The sequence below is a fragment of the Hyperolius riggenbachi genome, chromosome 6, assembly GCF_040937935.1.
Source record: "Hyperolius riggenbachi isolate aHypRig1 chromosome 6, aHypRig1.pri, whole genome shotgun sequence".
NCBI lineage: Eukaryota > Metazoa > Chordata > Amphibia > Anura > Hyperoliidae > Hyperolius > Hyperolius riggenbachi.
Genome location: NC_090651.1, coordinates 173,277,327 through 173,300,595, shown reverse-complemented (window position 1 = coordinate 173,300,595; position 23,269 = coordinate 173,277,327). Strand labels below are relative to the sequence as shown.

Sequence of the window (23,269 nt, the reverse complement as noted above, 5' to 3'; positions counted from 1 at the left end):
ATCGGGAGGAGGACCTAGAGCTGCGCAGCCGCAATCGCATCTTTGCAGACTGCGCAGCCGCTGCAATCTGTGGCGGCCATATTGAGGGGGGAATGAGAACCCGACCCGTTTGGAGGGGTCGGGACCCGACCGGGGCCGGTATTACTGCGGGTGCCATGGCGGAATGAACGGGGGGCGCAGATGGCGTCCTCCATGGATCTGGATTATGAAATGGTATTTAACTTTTTTCATACTTGTGGCCTCGTAAGTCCTTAAAAAAATAAAAAAATATATATATGTGTGTATATATATATATATATATATATATATATATATATATATGTATATAAATATTTATATGTATATATATATATATATATTTTTTATTATTTTTATGTGCTGACTGTGGGAAATAAATGAAAAAAAAAGACGTAGGGTCCCCCCTCCCGAGCCTCTGTAACCCCTTGTCCCCCATGCAGGCTGGGATAGCCAGAATGCGGAGCCCCGGCCGAATGGGGCTTCGCACCCTGAGCTATACCACCCCGCATGGTCCATGGTATGGGAGGCTCCGGGGGGGAGGGGCAGCCAAGCCTTCCCCTCCCCCCCCCGGAGCCCTTGTCCAATCCATGGACAAGGGGCTCTTCCCCACCTCCGGTGCCCCAGGAGGAGGTGGGGGCGATGACTACCTGGGGGGGTTCATGGTGGCATCTGGGAGTCCCCTTTAAGAAGGGGACCCCAGATGCCCACCCCCCTCCCAGGAGAAATGAGTATAGGGGTACAAAGTACCCTTTACCCATTTCCACAAAGGGTTAAATGAAATAAAAACACAACCACGAGAAAAGTATTTTATTATTCTAAATTAACCATAAATACTTACCTGTACCTTTAAAAAAGTTTTCCCATGCCAATATCCATGGTAAACGATCCAACGAACTGTATCCTCTTATGTTGCGATCTTCAATTAAGTTGATTGAAGATCTCCGACGCCTCCCACATAGCAGAGAATGCCTCCTTTTGGACGCATAGCTTCCGGCTCCTGCTGTCTCTTACCTGTCACTCTCACCTAGCCTGGCACCCATGGGTGCGCTGGGTCCTAGGCTAGGTGAGGGTGACAGGTGCAGGCAGGTGGGGAGAGACAGCAGTGAGCCGGCAGCTTCACGTCCTGCTCAGGACGCATTCTCTGCTATACTAACAGTTCTTGAATCATCCGGTTCTTTTTAATGAATCGGTTCTTTTTTTATGAATCGGCTCATTTTACTTTTAAAACTTTAAAATTGATTTTCTCAAAAAGTATAAGGTCTTTTTGAAAAAAAAAATTCCTCTTGTTCCCACTATTCCACTTAACATTCCCAACAATTTTGGTGTTTGTACTATGTAAGGGGACTTTGCTATTAACCGTTAAAGTCGGCGGCCATTAAAGTCTATGGGGCGAATCGAACTTCCGCAAAAGTTCACCTGGTGCAGGCGAACGCAAACCCCCAAAGTTCGCCTGGAACGGTTCGCCGGCGAACCGTTCGCTACATCTCTAGGGTTAACCTGACCAACCACCGATAGGGGTAATTTAGTTTAGAGGAGATTTTGGTTTGGACCAAAGATAGTAACGGGAGGACATTGTTTGTATAGTACTGTGCGGGGTTGGCTGTTACAAAAACACTTAAGTATTTAAATTTGGTCACAATTTGCAGAGGGCAGGGTAATATGGTTGTAGTGACCTCAGGGTTGTCTAGTCCCAAAATATAGTCGATTTTTCCCAGTTCACAGAGAGAACCGAATAAAGGCCCATCTCACTAATAAGGTCAAAGGCTTTAGCAAGGGAAGTGTGTGGGTCAGCTAGATATAGTATAGTATCATCAGCGTATTGACTGATCTTCTCCTCAATACCACCAACACAAAGGCCTGTGATTTGAGGATCAGATCTAATTTTGCATGCTAAGGTTCAGCTGAGAGAGAATAGAGTAACGGGGAGAGTGGACACCCCTGTCTAGTACCCCGGTTAATTGAGAAGGGAGATGAAAGGGAAGAGTTTGTGCACACTTTTGCCATTGGTTTTGTATAAAGTATTTGAACCCATTTGATGAAATTGTTGCCAAATCCAAATCTAGCTAATGTAGCTATTAAAAAGGGCCACTCTACCGCATCAAATGCTTTAGCCCCGTCCAGAGACACAATAACACGTTGGCCTACGTTGGAGTGTGATGCTTGAATGTTTGAAAATAATCTTCTAATATTGATAGGTTTTTTTGCCAGGCACAAAGCCAGTCTGGTCCTTATTAATTAAAGTTAAGATGACTTGGCTTAGCCTATCAGCTAATATCTTGGCCAGAATTTTGACATCTTGGGTTACATCTTGACATCTTTGGTGAGTAAAGAGTTGGGGCGATAGGAATCGGTTACCGATTACCTACCTTTACCCGCATGGAACACTTTCAGATAACCATGACTGAACTACACTGATGCACAGGATCTAAGATATATGGTCTACTTCTCTTAACTAGATGACTTAACTCATACGAATGAACTCCCCATAATAGGCGCAAACTGCCTTTTTTCCTTTTAAGTGTCTTGTTTGTTATTATATGTTTCTGTTGAATCTAAAAATCCTTAGATTCTTTGTATAGACTGTCTTGCATACCGTAATCTTGATGGGGGTGTACTAATGGTCATAAAATGGTTATAATGGCCATAAAATGGTAATGTACTAATGGTCATTTAGTTTCTTAACAAACCTTTTGAAGCTAAGAAGGCTCTGGTCCTTAAGGGGCTGGAGCTGCACGGTACAGATAGAGTTAATTTACAAAAAAAATTTCCTAGGTCAAATGTTGAAATTTTAAATTTTAAGTGACTTTAAATTTAGAGTAAACTTTAATACGTCACTTTTCACCAAATTCATCAACAAATAGGTTTACATACAACCCACAGTATCAGAATGTTTCTAGGCCTGACAACTATTTCACTGTAGAATTTTCTTTTGTAACGCTATGCTCTCATGCAAGCAATTTCCAAAGGCCCCTGTGATTGCTTCCATTCTGGACACTGCACACTGTTTTGTGTCTTTTTCTCAATCCACAATGTAGCCATGTGCTTGTTACTTTGGTTTCCAAGCTATGAATCCCTTCTGTTTATCCATGTCACATTCTGTGCATGCCACCCCTTAGGACACTATGGGTGTCACTTATCAATGGTGTCACATTTTGGTGTGTTTCATAAGGTCAAGGATTACCGTATTAATGGGCAAATTATTTCATTGGCTACCTTCCTTTCAAAGATGTAGTACTTTTCTATGTGAAATAGTTTAGCCGATGTTTACATAGATAGGTTAGTCAGAAACTCAAATGCAAGAAAGAGGTGTGTGTGTGTGTGTGTGTGTGTGTGTGTGTGTGTGTGTGTGTGTGTGTGTGTGTGTGTGTGTGTGTGTGTGTGTGTGTGTGTGTCAAGAGAACTCACCTAATTACGAAGTCCCGTAGCAGAGAGAACTCGCAGTGGGCTAGGTTTTCCACTGTAAATCAATAAAAAAAACTGCATCAAAACACTCAGTTTCTGGTTCATGAAAACAAATAGCTTACAAATTATGTAAAAGTTACAATATGAAACTATTTATATTTATCATATTTTGCATACTGATCTTTTTTTTCCCACAGTGATTCAAATCATATTCCTATTGGTCTATTACTCTGGGTCTCTGCATGTCACTGCAGCACTGTTGCTGTGAAGGAAGTTATTTTATCTCACTTGGCAATTGTGCTTGCTAGGCCCTGCTAAGCCAGAGGATTACAAATAATAATTCAGGTCTAGTTTGTAATCAGAAAGCTGTTCATGTTCAGAGTTGTGATGGATGAATTATACTTTAAAGTATATGATTAGGTTTCGATATGATAATTAAAAAATGGTACTTGCTTTTCTCATAAGTTCAATAGTTTGGAACAATGGGAATCTTCAATAAAAGTTCAAATATGCTGGCTCCAGGGTCTCCAGTCATTTGGGTCAGTGATGTATCAAATACAGATGAAGATTTGGTAAAGGCACTAGATTTACAATACTGGATTGTAATGCAAGTTATGTTAAAATCAGGTATGTATTGGCAAGAATGCTTGCTGGCTGTAATGAATAGCGGAGATACCGCCGCATGGGCAAGCGGCATGGCGGCTATCTCCGCGTCTCAGCCAGCAGCTGCTGCCGCGCAGCAGCGTGGTGTTGCTTTGCCTGGTCCTTTTAGTTCACACAGATGGAGACCTTTATGCTGCTAGAAGGGGAGTCAGCTGATCATGCCGATCAGCTGACTCCAGCTATGCTCTGGATTGGCTGAGTGACTGGGGTGGCGCTGTGGAGCGCTTTTAGTATATATAGGACTTGACTGTCACTTGCAAGTTGTCTGCTGTTGCGAACAGTTACGTGTGAGCGCTCAGACCAGAGTCAGATCCCACAGTGTGTTAGAACCAGCCGGAGCTCGGAATTCACACTGAGTCAGATTCTTTGATAGTTTAAAGTACTATTGCTTTCTACTGTTTATGTGTTAGACTAGTTTCGGGGTGTTGAGACCAAGGACCTCACACCTTAGTCTAGGACTGTGACATATCATTTGTTACCTGTTAAGACCTTTGGCTTTCTTGGCTACTCTCCTGTACTCTGATTCGGTACTTCTGCCCATCTGATTATCTGTTGCCAACCCTGCCTGTACCTGGATACCGAATCAGTCTTCCGCTTTTGTACCTTGTCTGTCCGTGTGTTGCCGACCTGGCTTGTCTGACCTTTCTGGCTGTCACCTAGCTCTTGGGTGAGCAGCCTTACTGTACTTCTGTGACACCTACCCTTCAGGTGATCACTTGCTGCTATTACTATCCTATGGTCACCAGCCCCTCTGGAGGCCATCAGGCAGCATAGCCAGTGGATCTCTACCTCTTTAGGTCCACTGGCTGCAGTACAGTCTGATTCCCAGCCTACAGGGAATCCTTAACCACAAAGATGTGTGAGACCGCACACTAGCGATGTCGGGGAATGGGCGTGCAGCGGATCCACCCCTGTACCCACAGGGTATAGCATACAATTTCTCCAAGATGATCCGGCACAGCTCTTTTAATCAGAAAATTATTTTATTGGATCATAAAAGTACAAACATTAAAGCTGCACAGTGGCTACGGTCCACCGTTTCGGACCATCACAGTCCTTGTTCACGCCACACAGCACAGCGCAGGCTGTGTGGCGTGAACAAGGACTGTGATGGTCCGAAACGGTGGACCGTAGCCACTATGCAGCTTTAATGTTTGTACTTTTATGATCCAATAAAATAATTTTCTGATTAAAAGAGCTGTGCCGGATCATCTTGGAGAAATTACAGGGAATCCTTGGCTGCAGTATAGTCTGATTCCTTGCTCATCCAGGAATCTCTAGCTGCAGACCAATCTTCACCACATATCTCCTATCAGTGGTCCCTGCTGCAGTACAGTCTGATTCCCTGCTTCTCAGGGAATCCTTGGCTACAGTAGTGTCTGTATCTCCCGCTCCTCGGGAGATAACTTCTCCACTTACTGTTGCACCAAACACATTACCACATTGGGTGTCCTGTGTCTAGCTATACTAGTATTATTGGTGATTCTGCAGATCACCACATAATCAGGTATAGCATCTGTATTATTGGTGATACTGCAGATCACCAATAATCAGAAAAATCTGTGTTGCTGACACCAATCGTTATACTGGCCTGTAGTGATATTTTTTATAAAAAATGATAAAATAGACATTATGGCACCGGTATACACAGCCATAGACATGTTTGTTTGTTGTTTTGTTTTGTTTGTTTTTTTCGTTTTTATGACACAGTTTGCATGTTCTGCTAATTCATTATGATGATTATGCTACAAAGATAAACACAGAATCCTTGTATTGCTGATGCCAATAAAACTTCCAATATGCCCCGAGCGTCTGAAGGCCTGTGCCTCTGCTAACCTAACAGCTGTCAGAACTTTCCGTAGATGAGACAATTTTTTACAACTGGTGCTGAAACCCTAGATCTACGGAGGTACATTATCAAGGACAATGTGGGGAAAATGAGAAACAGTGAATATGCATGTTTCAAAATAGACTTCCAACATGGAGATGTGGTTCAGGTAATGATGGATTTCATGACATCACGTGTATTGAGTGGTACATATTACATAGGACCAAAGTCCATTGGTTATTTCTGTTTATGATGGAAATGGCTTTTGTAATTGTAACTCATGCACCCCTGAGTGGATGGGAAAGGTCTGATGTATATAGTAAAGCTCAAAGGTTCACATTCACTGACGATGAGGGGTTTATTAACCATTTCATCACCCTGTTTTCACCTTATGGATCAGAGGAATTTTCACATTTTAGCACTTCTCCCATTCATTCCTCAATAACTTTATCACTACTTATCACAACAAAATGATCTATACCTGTTTTTTTTCCGCCACCAATTACGCTTTCTTTGGGTGGTACATTATGCTAATAATTATTTTATTCTAAATGTAATTTAACAGGAAAAATGAGAAAAAAATTGAAAAAAATCATTAGCATATTTTTTGGCCATTATAGTTTTAAAATAAAACGTGATACTGTGGATAAAAGCCACCATTTTTTTGCCCAATTGTCCCAGTTATTGCAACGTTTAAATTATATCCCTAGTACAATGTATGGTAACAATATTTTATTTAGAAATAAAGGTGCATTTTTTCAGTTTTACAACCATCATGTAACGATCGGTGTAACACAGAGAGGGTCTGATTACCAGTGATCTGCAGTATCACCGAGAATACAGATATATACCCGATTATTGATGATCTGCAGTATCAACGATAATCAGATATTTCTCTAACCTCTGGACACCTGAGTGTTTGGTGCAACAGTAATACTTTGAGGAGAGAACCCGAGAGAAGGCTGTCAAACAGTGGGAGATATTGCTTGAGATCAGGTTCCTTCCACAGGTCTGAAGCTCCCCAAGGGGCAGAGCTAGGCTGAGAGTGGGAAGGACAGAACGTGAGTGACACCAATGAGGAAGTGTCACTGACAGATCTGCAAACTATCTCTTAACAGGAGAGAGAGTTCTCGAGGTCGGACAGGCCAGGTCGTTAACACACGGACAGATAAAGTACAGAGACAGTATACAGGGACAGAATCCTAAGACCAGCAGAGTTTGGCAACAGAGTATCAGAATGACTAAGGTACAGAATCAGAGATCGGAAGAATGGTCAGGAAAGCAGAAGGTCATAACAGATAATCAACAATGCCTAGGCTTGAGTGTGAGCTCCTAGATTCTCAACACTCCTGGAACTAGACTAGACAATAATAATGATACAGATGGTACAGAATTCCTAGACTAAGGTGTGAGTTCCTTGGCCATCAACACCTTGGAAACTGGTCTAGATAATAACACAGATAATAATACAATTCCTAGGCTAAGGTGTGAGCTCCGTGATCATCAACACCTACGAAACTGTCTAATAAATACAGATACTGACAAGGTCTGAGTGCTACCATGTAGTGATCGCAACGCCAGACACCAGAGAAATGACCAGCACCCAGTATATATACACCAGCGCTCTCTAGCGCCTCCCCTAAGTGCTGGACCAATGGAAGTTGCTGAAATTGTCAGCTGACCGGATTGGTCAGCTGACTCCCTTCTGACTGTCATAAAGGCCCGGCCTCTCGGCACGTGTGCGCGCGTCCTCCTGAACCAGTGTGGACTATCAGTCCCAGCCACACCAGACATGTGTTGCAATGTTCCTGCTGTGTTGAATGCGGAATCCGCCGCACCGCTGTCCGTGCGTGCGGCGTTTTCTCCGCATTCAGCATTACTGACAAGAGTAGGCCTATGCGTGCTACCTGCTGCGTCGGCCGCGGAATCCGCCGCCCTGTTGTCTGGGCATGCGGCGATTTCTCCGCGCTCCGACTGCGCGCTAGCTGCCATGTTGAACGCGGAATCAGCCGCCTTACTTTGAGTACTAGCGGCGGCTTTTCCGCGTTTCCTCACAGTACCCCCCCCCCCCCCCCCTGAGGAGTGGACTCCGGACAATTCCTACCCGGTTTCTCAGGATATCGAGTGTGGAATTCCCTTCTTAATTTGTCCGCATGTATGCGACACTCAGGTACCCATGTTCTCTCCTCCAAACCATACCCCTTCCAGTGCACTAGATACTGTAGTGAGTTCTGCACTACCCGTGAGTCTAAAATCTTTTCTACTTCATACTCAGGTTGGTCGTCTACCATCACAGGAGGAGGAGGAGTGGCACCCACATGGACTGCTGGCTTAAGCAGGGACACATGAAAATATCTTACACCACGCATGCTGGCAGGAAGATCAATGGCATAAGTAACATTGTTGATCTTCCTGGTCACAGAAAAAGGGCCCACAAATCTGGGACCTAGCTTGGACGAGGGTTGTTTCAGGGTTAAATGACGTGTGGACACCCAGACCAGGTCTTCTGGTCGGAACTTCCACTCTAAGGATCGTTTCTTGTCAGCTTGACCTTTCTGACTTTGAAAAGCCTTTTCCAAATTACTTTTCACGATTCCCCAAATGGCTTTGAACGACTTTTGCCAAGCCTCCAGAGCTGGAAACGGAGTAGAGGCTACTGGCAATGGGGAAAACTTGGGCAACTTTCCAGTTACCACCTGAAACGGAGAGAACCCAGAGGAAGAGCTTTTCAAATTATTGTGTGCAAATTCTGCGTACGGCAAGAACTTGACCCAATCACTTTGTGCTTCTGCAACATAACACCTCAAGAACTGTTCCAATGATTGATTAACCCTTTCCATCTGACCATTGGTCTGTGGGTGGTAGCCCGACGAAAATGACAGTTCCATGCCCATTTGATGGCAAAATGCCCTCCAAAATCTAGAAACAAATTGGACTCCCCGATCTGACACTATGTTTTCCGGAATGCCATGAAGTCGGAAAACGTGGATGATGAAAAGATCGGCCAACTCCTGGGCCGAGGGGAGTCCTTTCAAGGGCACAAAATGGGCCATTTTACTGAAACGGTCGACTACCACCCAAATGACCGACATGCCTTCAGACTTAGGAAGCTCGCCTACAAAATCCATGGACAAATGGGTCCATGGTTCACTCGGGGTGGGCAAAGGCTGCAACGTTCCCACAGGTGCCAGACGGGAGGGCTTGCTTTTTGCACACACTGCACACTCTCTAACATACTCCTTGCAGTCCGTTGCCAGAGAAGGCCACCAAGCGCATCTAGCAACCAAGTCTTGCGTTCTGGAGGCCCCTGGGTGCCCGGCATTTTTGTGCGAGTGGAACATCTGCAAAATCTGGAGACGAAATTGTAGTGGCACAAACATAACCCCTTCAGGTTTTCTCTCAGGGATATCCTGCTGAAAGGGACCCAAAGTCTCCGTCCAGTCTCTCCAAGTCTCTGTGGCTCCCAGCACCACTCTCTGTGGAACAATGGTTTCTGGTTCTGAGGGCTGTGCTGTCTCCGGCTCAAAACATCTGGACAAAGCATCCGCCTTAATGTTTTTACTACCCGGAGTGTACGTAATTACAAATCTAAATCTCGAGAAAAACAGTGACCACCGAGCCTGACGGGGACTCAATCTCTTAGCCCCCTCAATGTATTCCAAATTTTTGTGATCAGTGTAAACTGTAATAGTATGTTCTGCTCCTTCTAGCCAATGACGCCATTCTTCAAAGGCCAACTTAAAGGCTAGAAGCTCCCTGTTACCTATATCGTAGTTTTCTCTGCTGGTGAAAACCTCCGAGAGAAATAGGCACACGGGTGTAATTTTCCCTGCAGCCCAGAGCGTTGAGACAGCACAGCCCCTACCCCAACTTCTGAGGCGTCAACCTCTACAATGAATGGACAAGAGGTGTCTGCGTGTCTCAATATGGGTGCAGAGCAAAACAATTCTTTCAAAGTGGTGAAAGCGGACAGAGCTTCGGAGGACCAGTGGTTGGTGTCTGCCCCTTTCTTTGTGAGACTGGTGAGGGGTGCTATGACTGTGGAGTACCCCTTTATGAACCTTCTATAGTAATTCGCAAACCCTAAAAATCTCTGAAGAGATTTGAGTCCTACTGGTTGGGGCCATTCCAGGACAGCAGAGACTTTGGCAGGATCCATAGAAAAGCCAGATGTGGAAATTATGTATCCCAGAAAAGCGACAGATGTCACCTCGAAAATGCATTTCTCCAATTTAGCATAAAGCCTGTTTTGTCTAAGCTTGTGCAGCATGAATTTGACATGAGCCCTGTGCTCAGAGAGGTTGTCTGAGAAAATCAGTATATCGTCCAGGACAAATTAGGACAAATTTACCCAACACCTCTCTGAAAACTTCATTAATGAGTTCTTGGAAGACGGCCGGGGCGTTACACAACCCGAAGGGCATCACCAGGTACTCGTAATGCCCGTCAGGTGTGTTAAAGGCCGTCTTCCATTCATCGCCCTCTCTGATCCGCACCAGATTGTATGCACCCCGCAAATCCAATTTCGAGAAAATCTTGGCATTGGTGACCTGAGTGAATAAATCGTCTATCAAAGGTAATGGATAGCGATTTTTAACTGTGATTTTATTCAGTCCCCAGTAATCAATGCATGGCCGAAGGCCTCCGTCTTTTTTTTTACAAAAAAAGAAACCTGCTCCGGCAGGTGACCGGGACGGACGAATAAATCCCTTAGCCAAGTTCTCACGGATGTATTCTTGCATGGCCACCTTTTCTGGCCCAGACAAATTGTAGAGATGGCCTCTAGGGGGCATACAACCTAATCGGAGATCAATCGGGTAATCGAAAGGGCGATGTGGAGGTAGTTTATCGGCAGCCTTGGGACAAAATACGTCCGAAAACTCAACATATTGTTCCGGAACACCCTCCAAATGAATCCTGGTCTGGCCTAAGGTCACCTTCACTAAGCAATGACGAAAACAGTGGGCTGACCAGCTCGTTAGCTGACCGGTAGCTAAATTTATCTGAGGGAAGTGAAGGTGTAACCACGGCATACCAAAGATGATTGTGGAGGTTGTCATGCGCAATACAAAAAAACTGCAACTTCTCTCTATGCAGCACCCCTATAGTGACTTCCACCTCTGGTGTCTGGGACAGCGGATGGTTATGCTGTAGGGGTGAATCATCCACTGCCGTAACCTGAAGGGGTGCTTTTACCGGAGTGAGCGGAACACCTAATTTCATTGCAGATTCGTAGTCCATAAAATTAGCCGCTGAGCCTGAATCAATGAAGGCCTCAGAGACTTCAGATTTATCTTCCCATGTAATCATACAAGGGAGAAGTAATCGCTTATCCTCTAGGGGTAAGAGCTGTACGCCTAGGGTATTACCCCCAACTACTCCTAGGCAGTCTCGTTTCCCGACTTCTTAGAGCAATTTCGTACTCTATGACCCCCCTCTGCACAATAAAGACACAACTGCTTAGAAATCCTGCGTCTCTGCTCCACTTGGGACAGTTTTGACCGACCAATCTGCATTGGCTCTGGAGGAGGTGAAACTGGAGGAGGTGGAGTCACCGGAGGCGCAGCGTAGGACATCATTTTAACATTGTTTCTACCCCGGGTCTGCTTTTGATAACGTAATCTGTGATCAACTTAACATAAGATCGGAGACCTCATCTGATAATCCTGATAAGAAACAGTCTAAAAGAGCATAGGTGTCCCACCTGGCTGAAACTGACCACCTCCTAAATTCGGCAGCATACTCCTCGACTGGACTCTTGCCTTAACGCAACAACTTGAGCTTCCGCTCAGAAGTCGAGGCAATGTCTGGATCATCGTAAATTACTGCCATAGCCTTAAAAAATTTGTCTACGGAGGTTAAGGCTAAATCTCCAGCGGGTAAACTGTATGCCCAGGTCTGGGAGTCGCCCGATAACAAAGTCTTAATAAACGTGACCCTTTGGGTCATGGTTCCTGAAGATCTAGATCTCAACTCAAAATATGACAACACTCTACTCCTAAAATTTCGGAAGTCAGATCTGTGACCAGAAAATTTTTCAGGTACAGGCATACGTATGTCTGTGCTAGGAGGAGATCGCACCTCGCCCACTGCCGTCTGGAGGGTACGTAAAGAACCGGACAAAGCGTCAATCATAGTTTTGTGGTTACCCAGCACTTGATTGATGGAGTCCACCGAAGTGGTAAGTGCGCCCAGACGGTCAGTGTGTGCGTCCATTTGCATCTTTAGGTCTGGCGTTCTGTAACGATCGGTGTAACACAGAGAGGGTCTGATTACCGGTGATCTGCAGTATCACCGAGAATACAGATATATACCCGATTATTGATGATCTGCAGTATCAACGATAATCAGATATTTCTCTAACCTCTGGACACCTGAGTGATAAGAGTGTTTGGTGCAACAGTAATACTTTGAGGAGAGCACCCGAGAGAAGGCTGTCAAACAGTGGGAGATATTGCTTGAGATCAGGTTCCTTCCACAGGTCTGAAGCTCCCCAAGGGGCAGAGCTAGGCTGAGAGTGGGAAGGACAGAACGTGAGTGACACCAATGAGGAAGTGTCACTGACAGATCTGCGAACTATCTCTTAACAGGAGAGAGAGTTCTTGAGGTCGGACAGGCCAGGTCGTTAACACACGGACAGATAAAGTACAGAGACAGTATACAGGGACAGAATCCTAAGACCAGCAGAGTTTGGCAACAGAGTATCAGAATGACTAAGGTACAGAATCAGAGATCAGAAGAATGGTCAGGAAAGCAGAAGGTCATAACAGATAATCAACAATGCCTAGGCTTGAGTGTGAGCTCCTAGATTCTCAACACTCCTGGAACTAGACTAGACAATAATAATGATACAGATGGTACAGAATTCCTAGACTAAGGTGTGAGTTCCTTGGCCATCAACACCTTGGAAACTGGTCTAGATAATAACACAGATAATAATACAATTCCTAGGCTAAGGTGTGAGCTCCGTGATCATCAACACCTACGAAACTGTCTAATAAACACAGATACTGACAAGGTCTGAGTGCTACCACGTAGTGATCGCAACGCCAGACACCAGAGAAATGACCAGCACCCAGTATATATACACCAGCGCTCTCTAGCGCCTCCCCTAAGTGCTGGACCAATGGAAGTTGCTGAAATTGTCAGCTGACCGGCTTGGTCAGCTGACTCCCTTCTGACTGTCATAAAGGCCCTGCCTCTCTGCGCGCGCGCGCGTCCTCCTGAACCAGTGTGGACTATCAGTCCCAGCCACACCAGACATGTGTTGCAATGTTCCTGCTGTGTTGAATACGGAATCCGCCGCACCGCTGTCCGTGCGTGCAGCGTTTTCTCCGCATTCAGCATTACTGACAAGAGTAGGCCTATGCGTGCTACCTGCCGCGTCGGACGCGGAATCCGCCGCCCTGTTGTCTGGGCATGCGGCGGTTTCTCCGCGCTCCGACTGCGCGCTAGCTGCCATGTTGAACGCGGAATCAGCCGCCTTACTTTGAGTACTAGCGGCGGCTTTTCCGCGTTTCCTCACACATCACTAATCAGCAACCCATAATTTATTAATAATATATCCTCAACATCCATATTAAAAAAATGTATTTCCTTTTGTATGTAGGTGTAATTTTACAATTGGCCACAAGATGTCCTCGCGCAGTACTTCCTATTCACATACAATAAGTACGCTATAGGAAGTAATGAGTTGTTACATTGTAACTAGGGAAGTGACGCAGGCATCCATTGATGCCTGCCATCACGGTGGCCTGCAGGGTGAAGAATGAATGGGAACAGTGTTCCGATTCATTAAACTAACGATCGGCAGAGGAAATCTGTGAGTGGGAGGCAGCATGGCGGCACCAATTGAGAATTTTCGACGGACAAGAACAGAATGGCTCAGGGGACTTTTGTCTCCTGCCACCAATCCCCCCTGTTGTAGTGACCATCGTGATCACGGGCTTCCGCCCAAACAATCACAAAGGGCGGCCAGTGAAGTGCAGGGATGTGACTATTGCATCCCTGTGGCTGTAGCAGCTGCTGCGGTGGAAGTGAAGCTCATGTCCAAGCAGCAGTAATGGTTAAAACCTGGGTGACCTGAGTTCCATTTTCTGCTAAATACTTTGAGCAAGGTATAGAGTAGAACATGGTGGGTACATGTGGTCAAATATATTTTTTGTTAGGCGTAAGAAAGCTCCTGATCCTTTCCACTTCTCTGTCTGGACTGAACAAAGAAGGAAAAAGAGATTGTTTGACTTGGAAGAAAACCAATTTCGAGGCACATTGTATGTAAAAGGCATAGATGACAGGGTGTGCTGGAGGTCTGACTCCAAGAGAAGGCTGGAGCTGCTCTTGAATCTCACAGTCCCAGAGCAACCTGATAAATCAGAAATGACATAAAAAGGTGCATATCACTACAATGGTTACATTCAAAAGGTGGAATGTGTTGTTCAAGGGTACTTTGTATTAGAACTTCAGAGCTTGGATATGCTTCTGTACTGAAGAGGTATAGTTGGAAAAAAGTTGCTTTCTGTCCAGGCAGGAAACAGGTAATGATATCACATTTTGCATCAGGGAATATAAAGTACGCATTGAACAACTATTCAAACTTGAGAGCTAGACTGCCAAAGGTATGAGCTTTTTGGAACAATTAGTAAGAATACATATCCAGCCACATTCACAGGTAAAAGAATGTGGGTACCCAACATCATGTTAGAACAGCTAATACACAACACCTTTAAAGTTCAGGGGTACACTCAGAGACACAAACAAATAATTCTTCAGAAGATGATCAAACATGATAAAGGTATGGCATGGGAGTGAGTCTGTTTATCAATGCAGACCAAACTAACAGGAGATTTTAAAGTAATGGCTCAAGCCTTATCAGAAAGGAAAACTCCTTTACAACTGAGGCTACAAAAAGATACATTTTCAGATTTTCCAGGGAAATGATCATTTGCATGGACACACTATGGATCAACAAGTGGGGAGGTTGTGAAAGTACCTTATGTACAGCCACTTCCCTAGTTCCTACTCAGAGAATAGAGGTGGGCCTAACGGTTCGCCGGTGAACGGTTCCAGGCGAACATCGGGTGGCTCGCCTTCGCCGGCGAAGGTGAACTTTCCCGGAAGTTCGATTTGCCCCATAATGCTCTATGAGGGTCAACTTTGACCCTCTGCATCACAGTCAGCAGGCGCATTGTAGCCAATCAGGCTACGCTAAGCCCTGGAGCCCCACCCCCCCTTATATAAGGCAGGCTCCGGCGGCCATTAGCCTCACTCGTGTGCCTGCTAGAGACAGAATAGGGACAGCTGCTGCAGACTTGTTCTCATAGGGACAGAATAGTCAGGCTCTTGCCTTCTTAGCTTGCTTAGCTGAATCTTATTGCTATAATAGCGCCCCAGAAAAGCTCTTTTCAGAGCTCATCCTGGTGTGATCAATATTTTTTTTCTGTGTTTGAAACTGACACGTGTGGTGTTTAGACAGCATTGCTAATTCATACTGTGTGTCCCACTGCCAGCAGCAGCAGCACATTCAGTGACTACTACCTGTGTGTGTGATACACTTGTGTTGCTTAGACAGCATTGCTAATTCATAATGTGTGTGTACCACTGCCAGCAGCCCACCAGCATTCAGCAGCACATTCAGTGACACCTGTGTGTGTGACAGGGAGCTGCACATTGTACTTAGCAAAGAAATGAACAGCGCTACTTAAAAACAGATGAATGCTTACTTGCAAAAGAGTGCAAGCCCCACTTATGGGATAAAATACACACTGAGCATACACATGACCTGTCTACCACTTGGAGGATGTTAGTTTCCTGTAACAGCTTGCATGCAACTTGTTAAGTACTCGTCCCTCCCACTGTCGAAGAAGTCTTTCCTCCTTGGGAGGGGACCTAACACTAACTAAATCCTACCCATGCATATGCACAGCCTGGGCGCGCTACCAAGTAAAATTGAAAATTGCGCAAAAAAATTGGGGAAAATTGCGCAAAAAAATTGGGATCAGCGCATCACCAGGCCGCCTCTGAATGGCCTCTGCTCAAAGATGCGCTGAGCCCCCCCAGAAACTACAAACGCACCTTGAACCCAAACAAAGGCTCTGCATATACACCAAAAGCAAAACTGTTAAGTGGGAGCAGCTGACCAGAAATAAATTATAACATAGCAAAGAAATGAACAGCGCTACTTAAAAACAGATGAATGCTTACCTGCAAAAGAGTGCAAGCCCCACTTATGGGATAAAATACACACTGAGCATACACATGACCTGTCTACCACTTGGAGGATGTTAGTTTCCTGTAACAGCTTGCATGCAACTTGTTAAGTACTCGTCCCTCCCACTGTCGAAGAAGTCTTTCCTCCTTGGAAGGGGACCTAACACTAACTAAATCCTACCTTGGGTTCAAGGTGCGTTTGTAGTTTCTGGGGGGGCTCAGCGCATCTCTGAGCAGAGGCCATTCAGAGGCGGCCTGGTGTGCACATTGTACTACCTACCCAGTACTGCATTTACCTACTACTAGTACCTGTTGTGTTTAGTTAACCCACCTCATCACTGCATACACCTACGTTTGTGTTGAGTGAACCCACCTCGCTGCACATAACTACCTTTTAAGTTGAGTGAACTCACCTCACTGCATATATAGCTACCTTTGGGTTGAGTGAACTCAGCTGACTGCATATATCTACCTTTTGTGTTCAGTGAATTCACCTCACTGCATATAGCTACCTTTTGTGTTCAGTGAATTCACCTCACTGCATATAGCTACCTTTTGTGTTCAGTGAATTCACCTCACTGCATATAGCTACGTTTTGTGTTCAGTGAATTCACCTCACTGCATATACCTAGCTTCCGCCCGAGATGGACAAAATGGACAAACCAGGTAGAGGAAGAGGTAGAGGCAGACCCAGAGGAAGGCCACCTGGCACTGGCAGGTCTGTGCGAGGTGGTGTTGCTGTGATTTCGTGCGGACCTGGACCAAAGTACAGTGCTCAGAAGAAGGCACGTGCCATCACTTCCCAAAATTGTGAGGACGTGCTTGAGTATTTAACACAGAAAACCTCATCTTCCGCAGCCACCAGCGCTACAACAAGCGCCACATCCGCTGCATTTGACACTTCGCAGGAGTTATTTGGCGGTGGTGGTGGTGAAATCACTGATTCACAGCCACTACTGCAACAACAACAAGAAGGCGCAGGTACACCACCTCATACGTCTAAGTTAGGTGGCGATAGTATGGACGTAATGTGTGAGGAGGGGCATGATTATCCACCTGAAGTTGGTGCAGTTGAGGAGGTGTCTGAGGAAAGCGAAGCTGGGCAGGAGGATTATGATGACGATTATACGGCTGTCACGTATGTACCCAATAGAGGAGATGACCAGGGGGACAGTTCAGAGGGGGAGCCAGAGAGGAGTAGGAGGAGACGACTCCATGATAGAAGCAGAGGGAGCTCGTCCTCAGAAACAGCTGGGGGCAGTGTCCGGCGCCATGTATCGCCAGCTATGGCCAGCCAGCCAACATGCCCTTCAAGGTCAGCTGTTGATGCCACCGTAGTGCCATCACCCCAGGAGGGCTCTGCGGTTTGGAAATATTTTACGGTGTGTGCCTCAGATAGGAGCAAAGCCATCTGTTCTCTCTGCCTCCAAAAATTGAGCCGTGGAAAGGCCAACACTCACATAGGGACAAGTGCCTTACGAAGGCACCTGGAGAAAAGGCACAAACAGCTATGGGAAGAACACCTGAGGAAAAGCAGCACCCCTCAAAAGACAAGCCACCCTCCTTTTCCTCTTCCTCCTTCAGGTGCATCGTCTTCATCCGCTTTCTCCCTTGAACCTTCACAGCCACCCTCCTTCACACCGCCTCTGCCCTTGAGCGGTTCCTGCTCCTCTGCCCACAGCAGTAGCCATGTGTCCGTGAAGGAAGTCTTTGAGCGGAAGAAGCCAATTTCAGCCAGTCACCCTCTTGCCCGGCGTCTGACAGCTGGTGTGGCGGAACTATTAGTTCGCCAGCTATTACCATACAAGCTGGTGGAGTCAGAGGCTTTCCGTAAATTTGTGGCCATTGGTACACCGCAGTGGAAGATACCAGGCCGCACTAATTTTTCACGAAAGGCCATACCCAAACTGTACCGTGCAGTTCAGAGGCAAGTGGTGTCATCTATTGCAAAGAGCGTTGGGTCAAGGGTCCACCTGACCACGGATGCCTGGTCTGCCAAGCACGGGCAGGGCCGCTACATTACGTACACAGCCCATTGGGTCAACCTGGTGACCGATGGCAGCAAGCAGGGAGTACGTGGCTGCGCAGCGGACCGACTTGTCACACCTCCACGGCTTGCAGGCAGGCCTCCTGCCACCTCCTCTCCTTCTCCTCCAGCTACATCCTCTTCGCTGTCAACCTCCTCCTCCTCCTTGGCTGAGTGTCAGTTGAACTCTAGCGGTGCTGCCATCTCCTCTTCGGCTGCAGTTACACAGCCCCATCTCCCCAGAGCCTACGCTGCATGCAAGGTACGACGGTGTCACGCAATTTTAGACATGTCTTGCCTCAAAGCTGAGAGTCACACTGGAGCAGCTCTCCTGGCTGCTCTTAACAAACAGGTGGAGCAATGGCTGACCCCGCACCAGCTGGAGATCGGCAACGTGGTGTGTGACAACGGCAGCAATCTCCTTTCCGCTTTTAATTTGGGAAAGCTGACACATGTACCCTGCATGGCACATGTGCTGAATCTGGTCGTGCAAAGATTTGTCTCAAAGTACCCAGGCTTAGAGGACGTCCTGAAGCAGACCAGGAAGTTGTGTGGGCATTTCAGGCGGTCTTATACGGCCATGGCACGGCTTACGGACATTCAGCGGAAAAACAACTTGCTGGTGAGACGCTTGATATGCGATAGCCCGACTCGCTGGAATTCCACCCTGCTCATGTTCTCTCGCCTTCTAGACCAGGAGAAAGCCGTCACCCAGTACCTGTACAGCTACAGTAGAAGGACACAATCTGGGAAGATGGGGATGTTGTGGCCCAACAGCTGGACACTGATGCGAAATGCATGCAGGACCATGCGGCCGTTTGAGGAGGTGACCAACCTGGTGAGTCGCGCTGAAGGCACCATCAGCGACTTGATCCCCTACGCTTACTTCCTGGAGCGTGCCGTGCGTAGAGTGGTGGATGAAGCTGTGGAGGAGCGGGAACAGGAACAGCTATGGCAGGAGGAGTCTTGGGACCAATTTTCAGCCGAACCACAGGTTTCCTCAACACCTGCGGCACCACAGAGGGGGGAGGAGGAGGAAGAAGAGGAGTCGTGTGGGGAAGGAGAGGAGTCAGACTCGGATGATTATGAGGAAGGTGTTTCTGTGGAGGAGGAAGAGGTGGCAGAAGAACAACCGCAGCAGCCTTCACAGGGGGCTTCTGCTGCTCCAAGTTCATGTGGTATTGTCCGTGGCTGGGGGGAGGAAGAGGAGTTGCGTGACGTCACTGTGGAAGAGCAAAAGGAGATGGAGAGTACGTCTGGAACCGACTTTGTGCAGATGGCCTCTTTCATGTTGTCCAGCCTGTTGAGGGACCCCCGTATCAAAAAACTCAAGGGGAATGACCTGTACTGGGTGGCCACGCTACTAGACCCTCGGTACAGGCACAAAGTGGCAGACCTGTTACCAACTCCACACAAGGCGGAAAGGATGCTGCTCTTGCAGAACAAGCTGTCAATGATGCTTTACAATGCATTTAAGGGTGATGTGACAGTACAACGCAATAAAGGTACCACTGGCAGTATTCCTCCTCCTCACCAGTCCACGCAGGCAAGGACAGGCCGCTCCAGCGATCTCGGGGTGATGTCGGACATGAGGACATTCTTTAGTCCAATGCCTCGCAGTAGCCCTTCGGGATCCACCCTCCACCAACGCCTGGACCGGCAGGTAGCCGACTACCTGGCCTTAAGTGTGGATGTACACACTGCGACTGCGAGCAGCGAGGATGAACCCTTGCTCTACTGGTTGCGCATGCTTGACCTGTGGCCAGAGCTGTCCCAATTTGCCATACAACTTCTCTCTTGCCCTGCCGCAAGCGTCCTGTCAGAAAGGACCTTCAGTGCAGCTGGAGGCATTGTCACTGAGAAGAGAAGTCGCCTAAATCATGACAGTGTTCAGTACCTGACCTTTATCAAAATGAACGAGGCATGGATCCCTGAGGGCTATTGCACGACCGAAGACTAAGTCAGTCCCCACAGACAGCATCTCTGCCTGCAGGCCGTTTGACTGCCTTCTCCGCCGCCACCACCACCAGGGTCCAGGACTCTAGGTGGATTCCAGAATTTTTAAGGCCGCTGCTAGCAGCGGCCGCTGTACTAATTTTTCTTGGGCATGCACATGCCTGCCTAATTTTTATGGCTGAACTGCAGGCGGCTGCAACGATAAACAAAAGGCATGTACATGTGCCCATCCCCCTTCGTGATCATTACCTTGCCGCGGTGAAGGGGCTTGCATATCACAATGAAGCAATGACCGCCGGCTATATGAGTGTCTCGGGTGGGGGTGGCACACCAAAGATAATAAGGTCGTTGTTTCATTGTGGTCAGACCAAATTTGATCAGCTGGACAGTCACTGTTCTGTCATTCAGCTACATCAGCCGGGCGAGCATATGGGCTGAAAAGCCACCATCACCTGCACTCTCGTCATGGTGCGCACCAGTCCAGCACGGCCGTCACTACACAAACGGTTGTTTGCAGTCACTGCATACCTTTCACTGCATCTGTGACTGCACATTATACCTGGCAGTCAGTGCATAACTTGCACTTGAATGGATACAGTTTCAAACAATTTAAAAATACAACCATCTAAAGTTTCAAACAATTTAAAAATACAACCATCTAAAGTTTCAAACAATTAAAAAATACAACCATCTACATTTTCAAACAATTTACAAAAATGCCAACAAAAATTGCCCTCCGTAAAACATTCTTGGCAAATGCTTTCGACTTGGTTTGTCTTCCGCTGGCTCAAGGGTCTATCTGACCACAGATGCCTGGTCTGCAAAGCACGGTCAGGGCAGCTACAGCATGGGTCTCAGCAGGTTCCCACTTCGGGCCGGAATCCAACCTTCATTCCCCGCGGTGACAATGGCAGACTTGCCCTCCATAACGGATTCTCGCCGGAAACCAACCTGGTGAATCGCAGTGAAGGCACCATCAGACTTGCCCTCCATAACGGATTCCCGTTAAAGGATTTAAAGTTGATTCATTACAATTAGGGCCTCAAAAGGTCCTCCTGAGTCCTGTATTGTTATTTTTGGTCACTATCTCGGGGCGGGCGTGCATGCCTGCCTGCCTGCTGCCCTCCTTGCCTGGATGTGTGGTGGTAGCCGTTGATCAGGCTGCAACTCCGGAACGCAATACAACCATCTAAAGTTTCAAACAATTTAAAAATACAACCATCTAAAGTTTCAAACAATTTAAAAATACAACCATCTACATTTTCAAACAATTTACAAAAATGCCAACAAAAATTGCCCTCCGTAAAACATTCTTGGCAAATGCTTTCGACTTGGTTTGTCTTCCGCTGGCTCAAGGGTCCATCTGACCACAGATGCCTGGTCTGCAAAGCACGGTCAGGGCAGCTACATCATGGGTCTCAGCAGGCTCCCACTTCGGGCCGGAATCCAACCTTCATTCCCCGCGGTGACAATGGCAGACTTGCCCTCCATAACGGATTCCCGTTAAAGGATTTAAAGTTGATTCACTACAATTAGGGCATCAAAGTCCTGTATTGCATGCCTGCCTGCTGCCCTCCGTGGATGTGCAGTGGTAGCCGTTGCTCAGGCTCCACACCGGATTCCATACCTCATTCCCCGGCCATTACCCGGGGTCACAAATGGCAGACTTGCCCGCCTCCATATGATTCTCGTGAAAGGAATGTGGTGTCATCTTTGCCCGCCATAACTGGTTCTCGTTAAAGGACTTAAAGTACATTCATTTCAAATACACAGCAGGGCCTCGAAAGTCTTCCTCCTGTATTGTTATTTTTGGTCACTACCTCGGGGCAGGCGTGCATGCCTGCCTGCTGCCCTCCTTGGATGTGTAGCGTTGCTCAGGCCCCACACCGGATTCCATCCCTCATTCCCCGGCCTTTAACCGGGGTCACAATGTCAGACTTGCCCGCCTCCATAGGATTCTCATTGTAGCGGTACTGAACAAGTACACAGCAAGTAGAAAATGTAATTTAAAAACAAAACGAAAGCTTTTTAACAGTGCCATGGAAAGTTGAGAGGGAAGTCATACATTACCTGACATCACTGAGTGAGGAAGAGCAATCTCGCCATGTTGTGCAGTAGTCCAGCACGGCCGTCACAACACACAACAAACAGCTATTTGCGGTGCGTTACACAGTGAGTTTGGTGTGTCAGTGTGAAGCAGTACTCTAATTACATTCCCTGATTGATGTATACACATGCAAGATGTTTTAAAGCACATTAGGCCTGCAATTTAGCATTCAATGTGATTTCTGTCCTTAAAACGCTGCTTTCCGTCACATCCAGATTTTTCCCCGGGACTTTTGGCATGTATTCCACTCCGCCATTCCCCCCTCCAGGTGTTAGACACCTTGAAACATCTTTTCCATCACTTTTGTGGCCAGCATAATTTTTTCTATTTTTCAAAGTTCGCCTCCCCATTGAAGTCTATTGCGGTTCGCGAACTTTTCCGCGAACCGAACCTTCCGCGGAAGTTCGCGAACCCGGTTCGCGAACCTAAAATCAGAGGTTTGGCCCATCTCTATCAGAGAATTACCCAATACATTTTCCTGGCAATATCCCCAGGAACCCCTGTGACATCCACACATGTCCTGCATCATGCTCTGAGAGGTCAACATTGTATGGTACTAGACGGAGAGGTAAAACAGGTAGATTTATCTTCCTGCTGGCAATTTCCAGACAAATACATCTGCCTGCAGTATAAGTAAGTTTTAATTATGACACGTGTTAGCTTAATCATACCGAGTATCCAGCCTTTATTCAAAACATTTTCCCTATAGCCAAACCAATATCTCCAGTGGCTAGCAGGAAAGTTTGTTTCTTAAATATGGAATCCAGAAACAAGTTCACTTTACATTTTCACAATTGTTCGGCTCAAGTTCATCTTACAAGAGGATCTTATTGTGTTAATGGAGATCCCATATGCATTCAGTCATTCAGATTTGATTACGTCATTCCTCCAATTGTAAAGAGGACTTTAAATTTCAAAACACCTTTAACTCTGACTCCCCTGTTGCAAGACATTTTAATACAGAAGGACATATGGTACATACAGGGCCGGCCCACTCATGAGGCGGGGTGCGACATTTGCCTCAGTGGGGAGGGGGGTCGGACCCCCCCTCCCTCGCCTGAGT

The 23,269-nt window shown here is 46.7% G+C and overlaps 1 protein-coding gene across 3 annotated transcripts in view; it reads right to left on the bottom strand.

Moving 5' to 3' along the window:
- Positions 1–23,269, bottom strand: part of SEPTIN3 (septin 3) — a 298,561-nt gene that overhangs the window by 24,458 nt on the left and 250,834 nt on the right. For all 3 annotated transcript variants that reach the window (XM_068240225.1, XM_068240226.1, XM_068240227.1), the window contains one exon: positions 3,424–3,475. In XM_068240225.1, the coding sequence (XP_068096326.1) occupies positions 3,424–3,475 (52 nt within the window). The remainder of the gene's footprint in view (positions 1–3,423; positions 3,476–23,269) is intronic.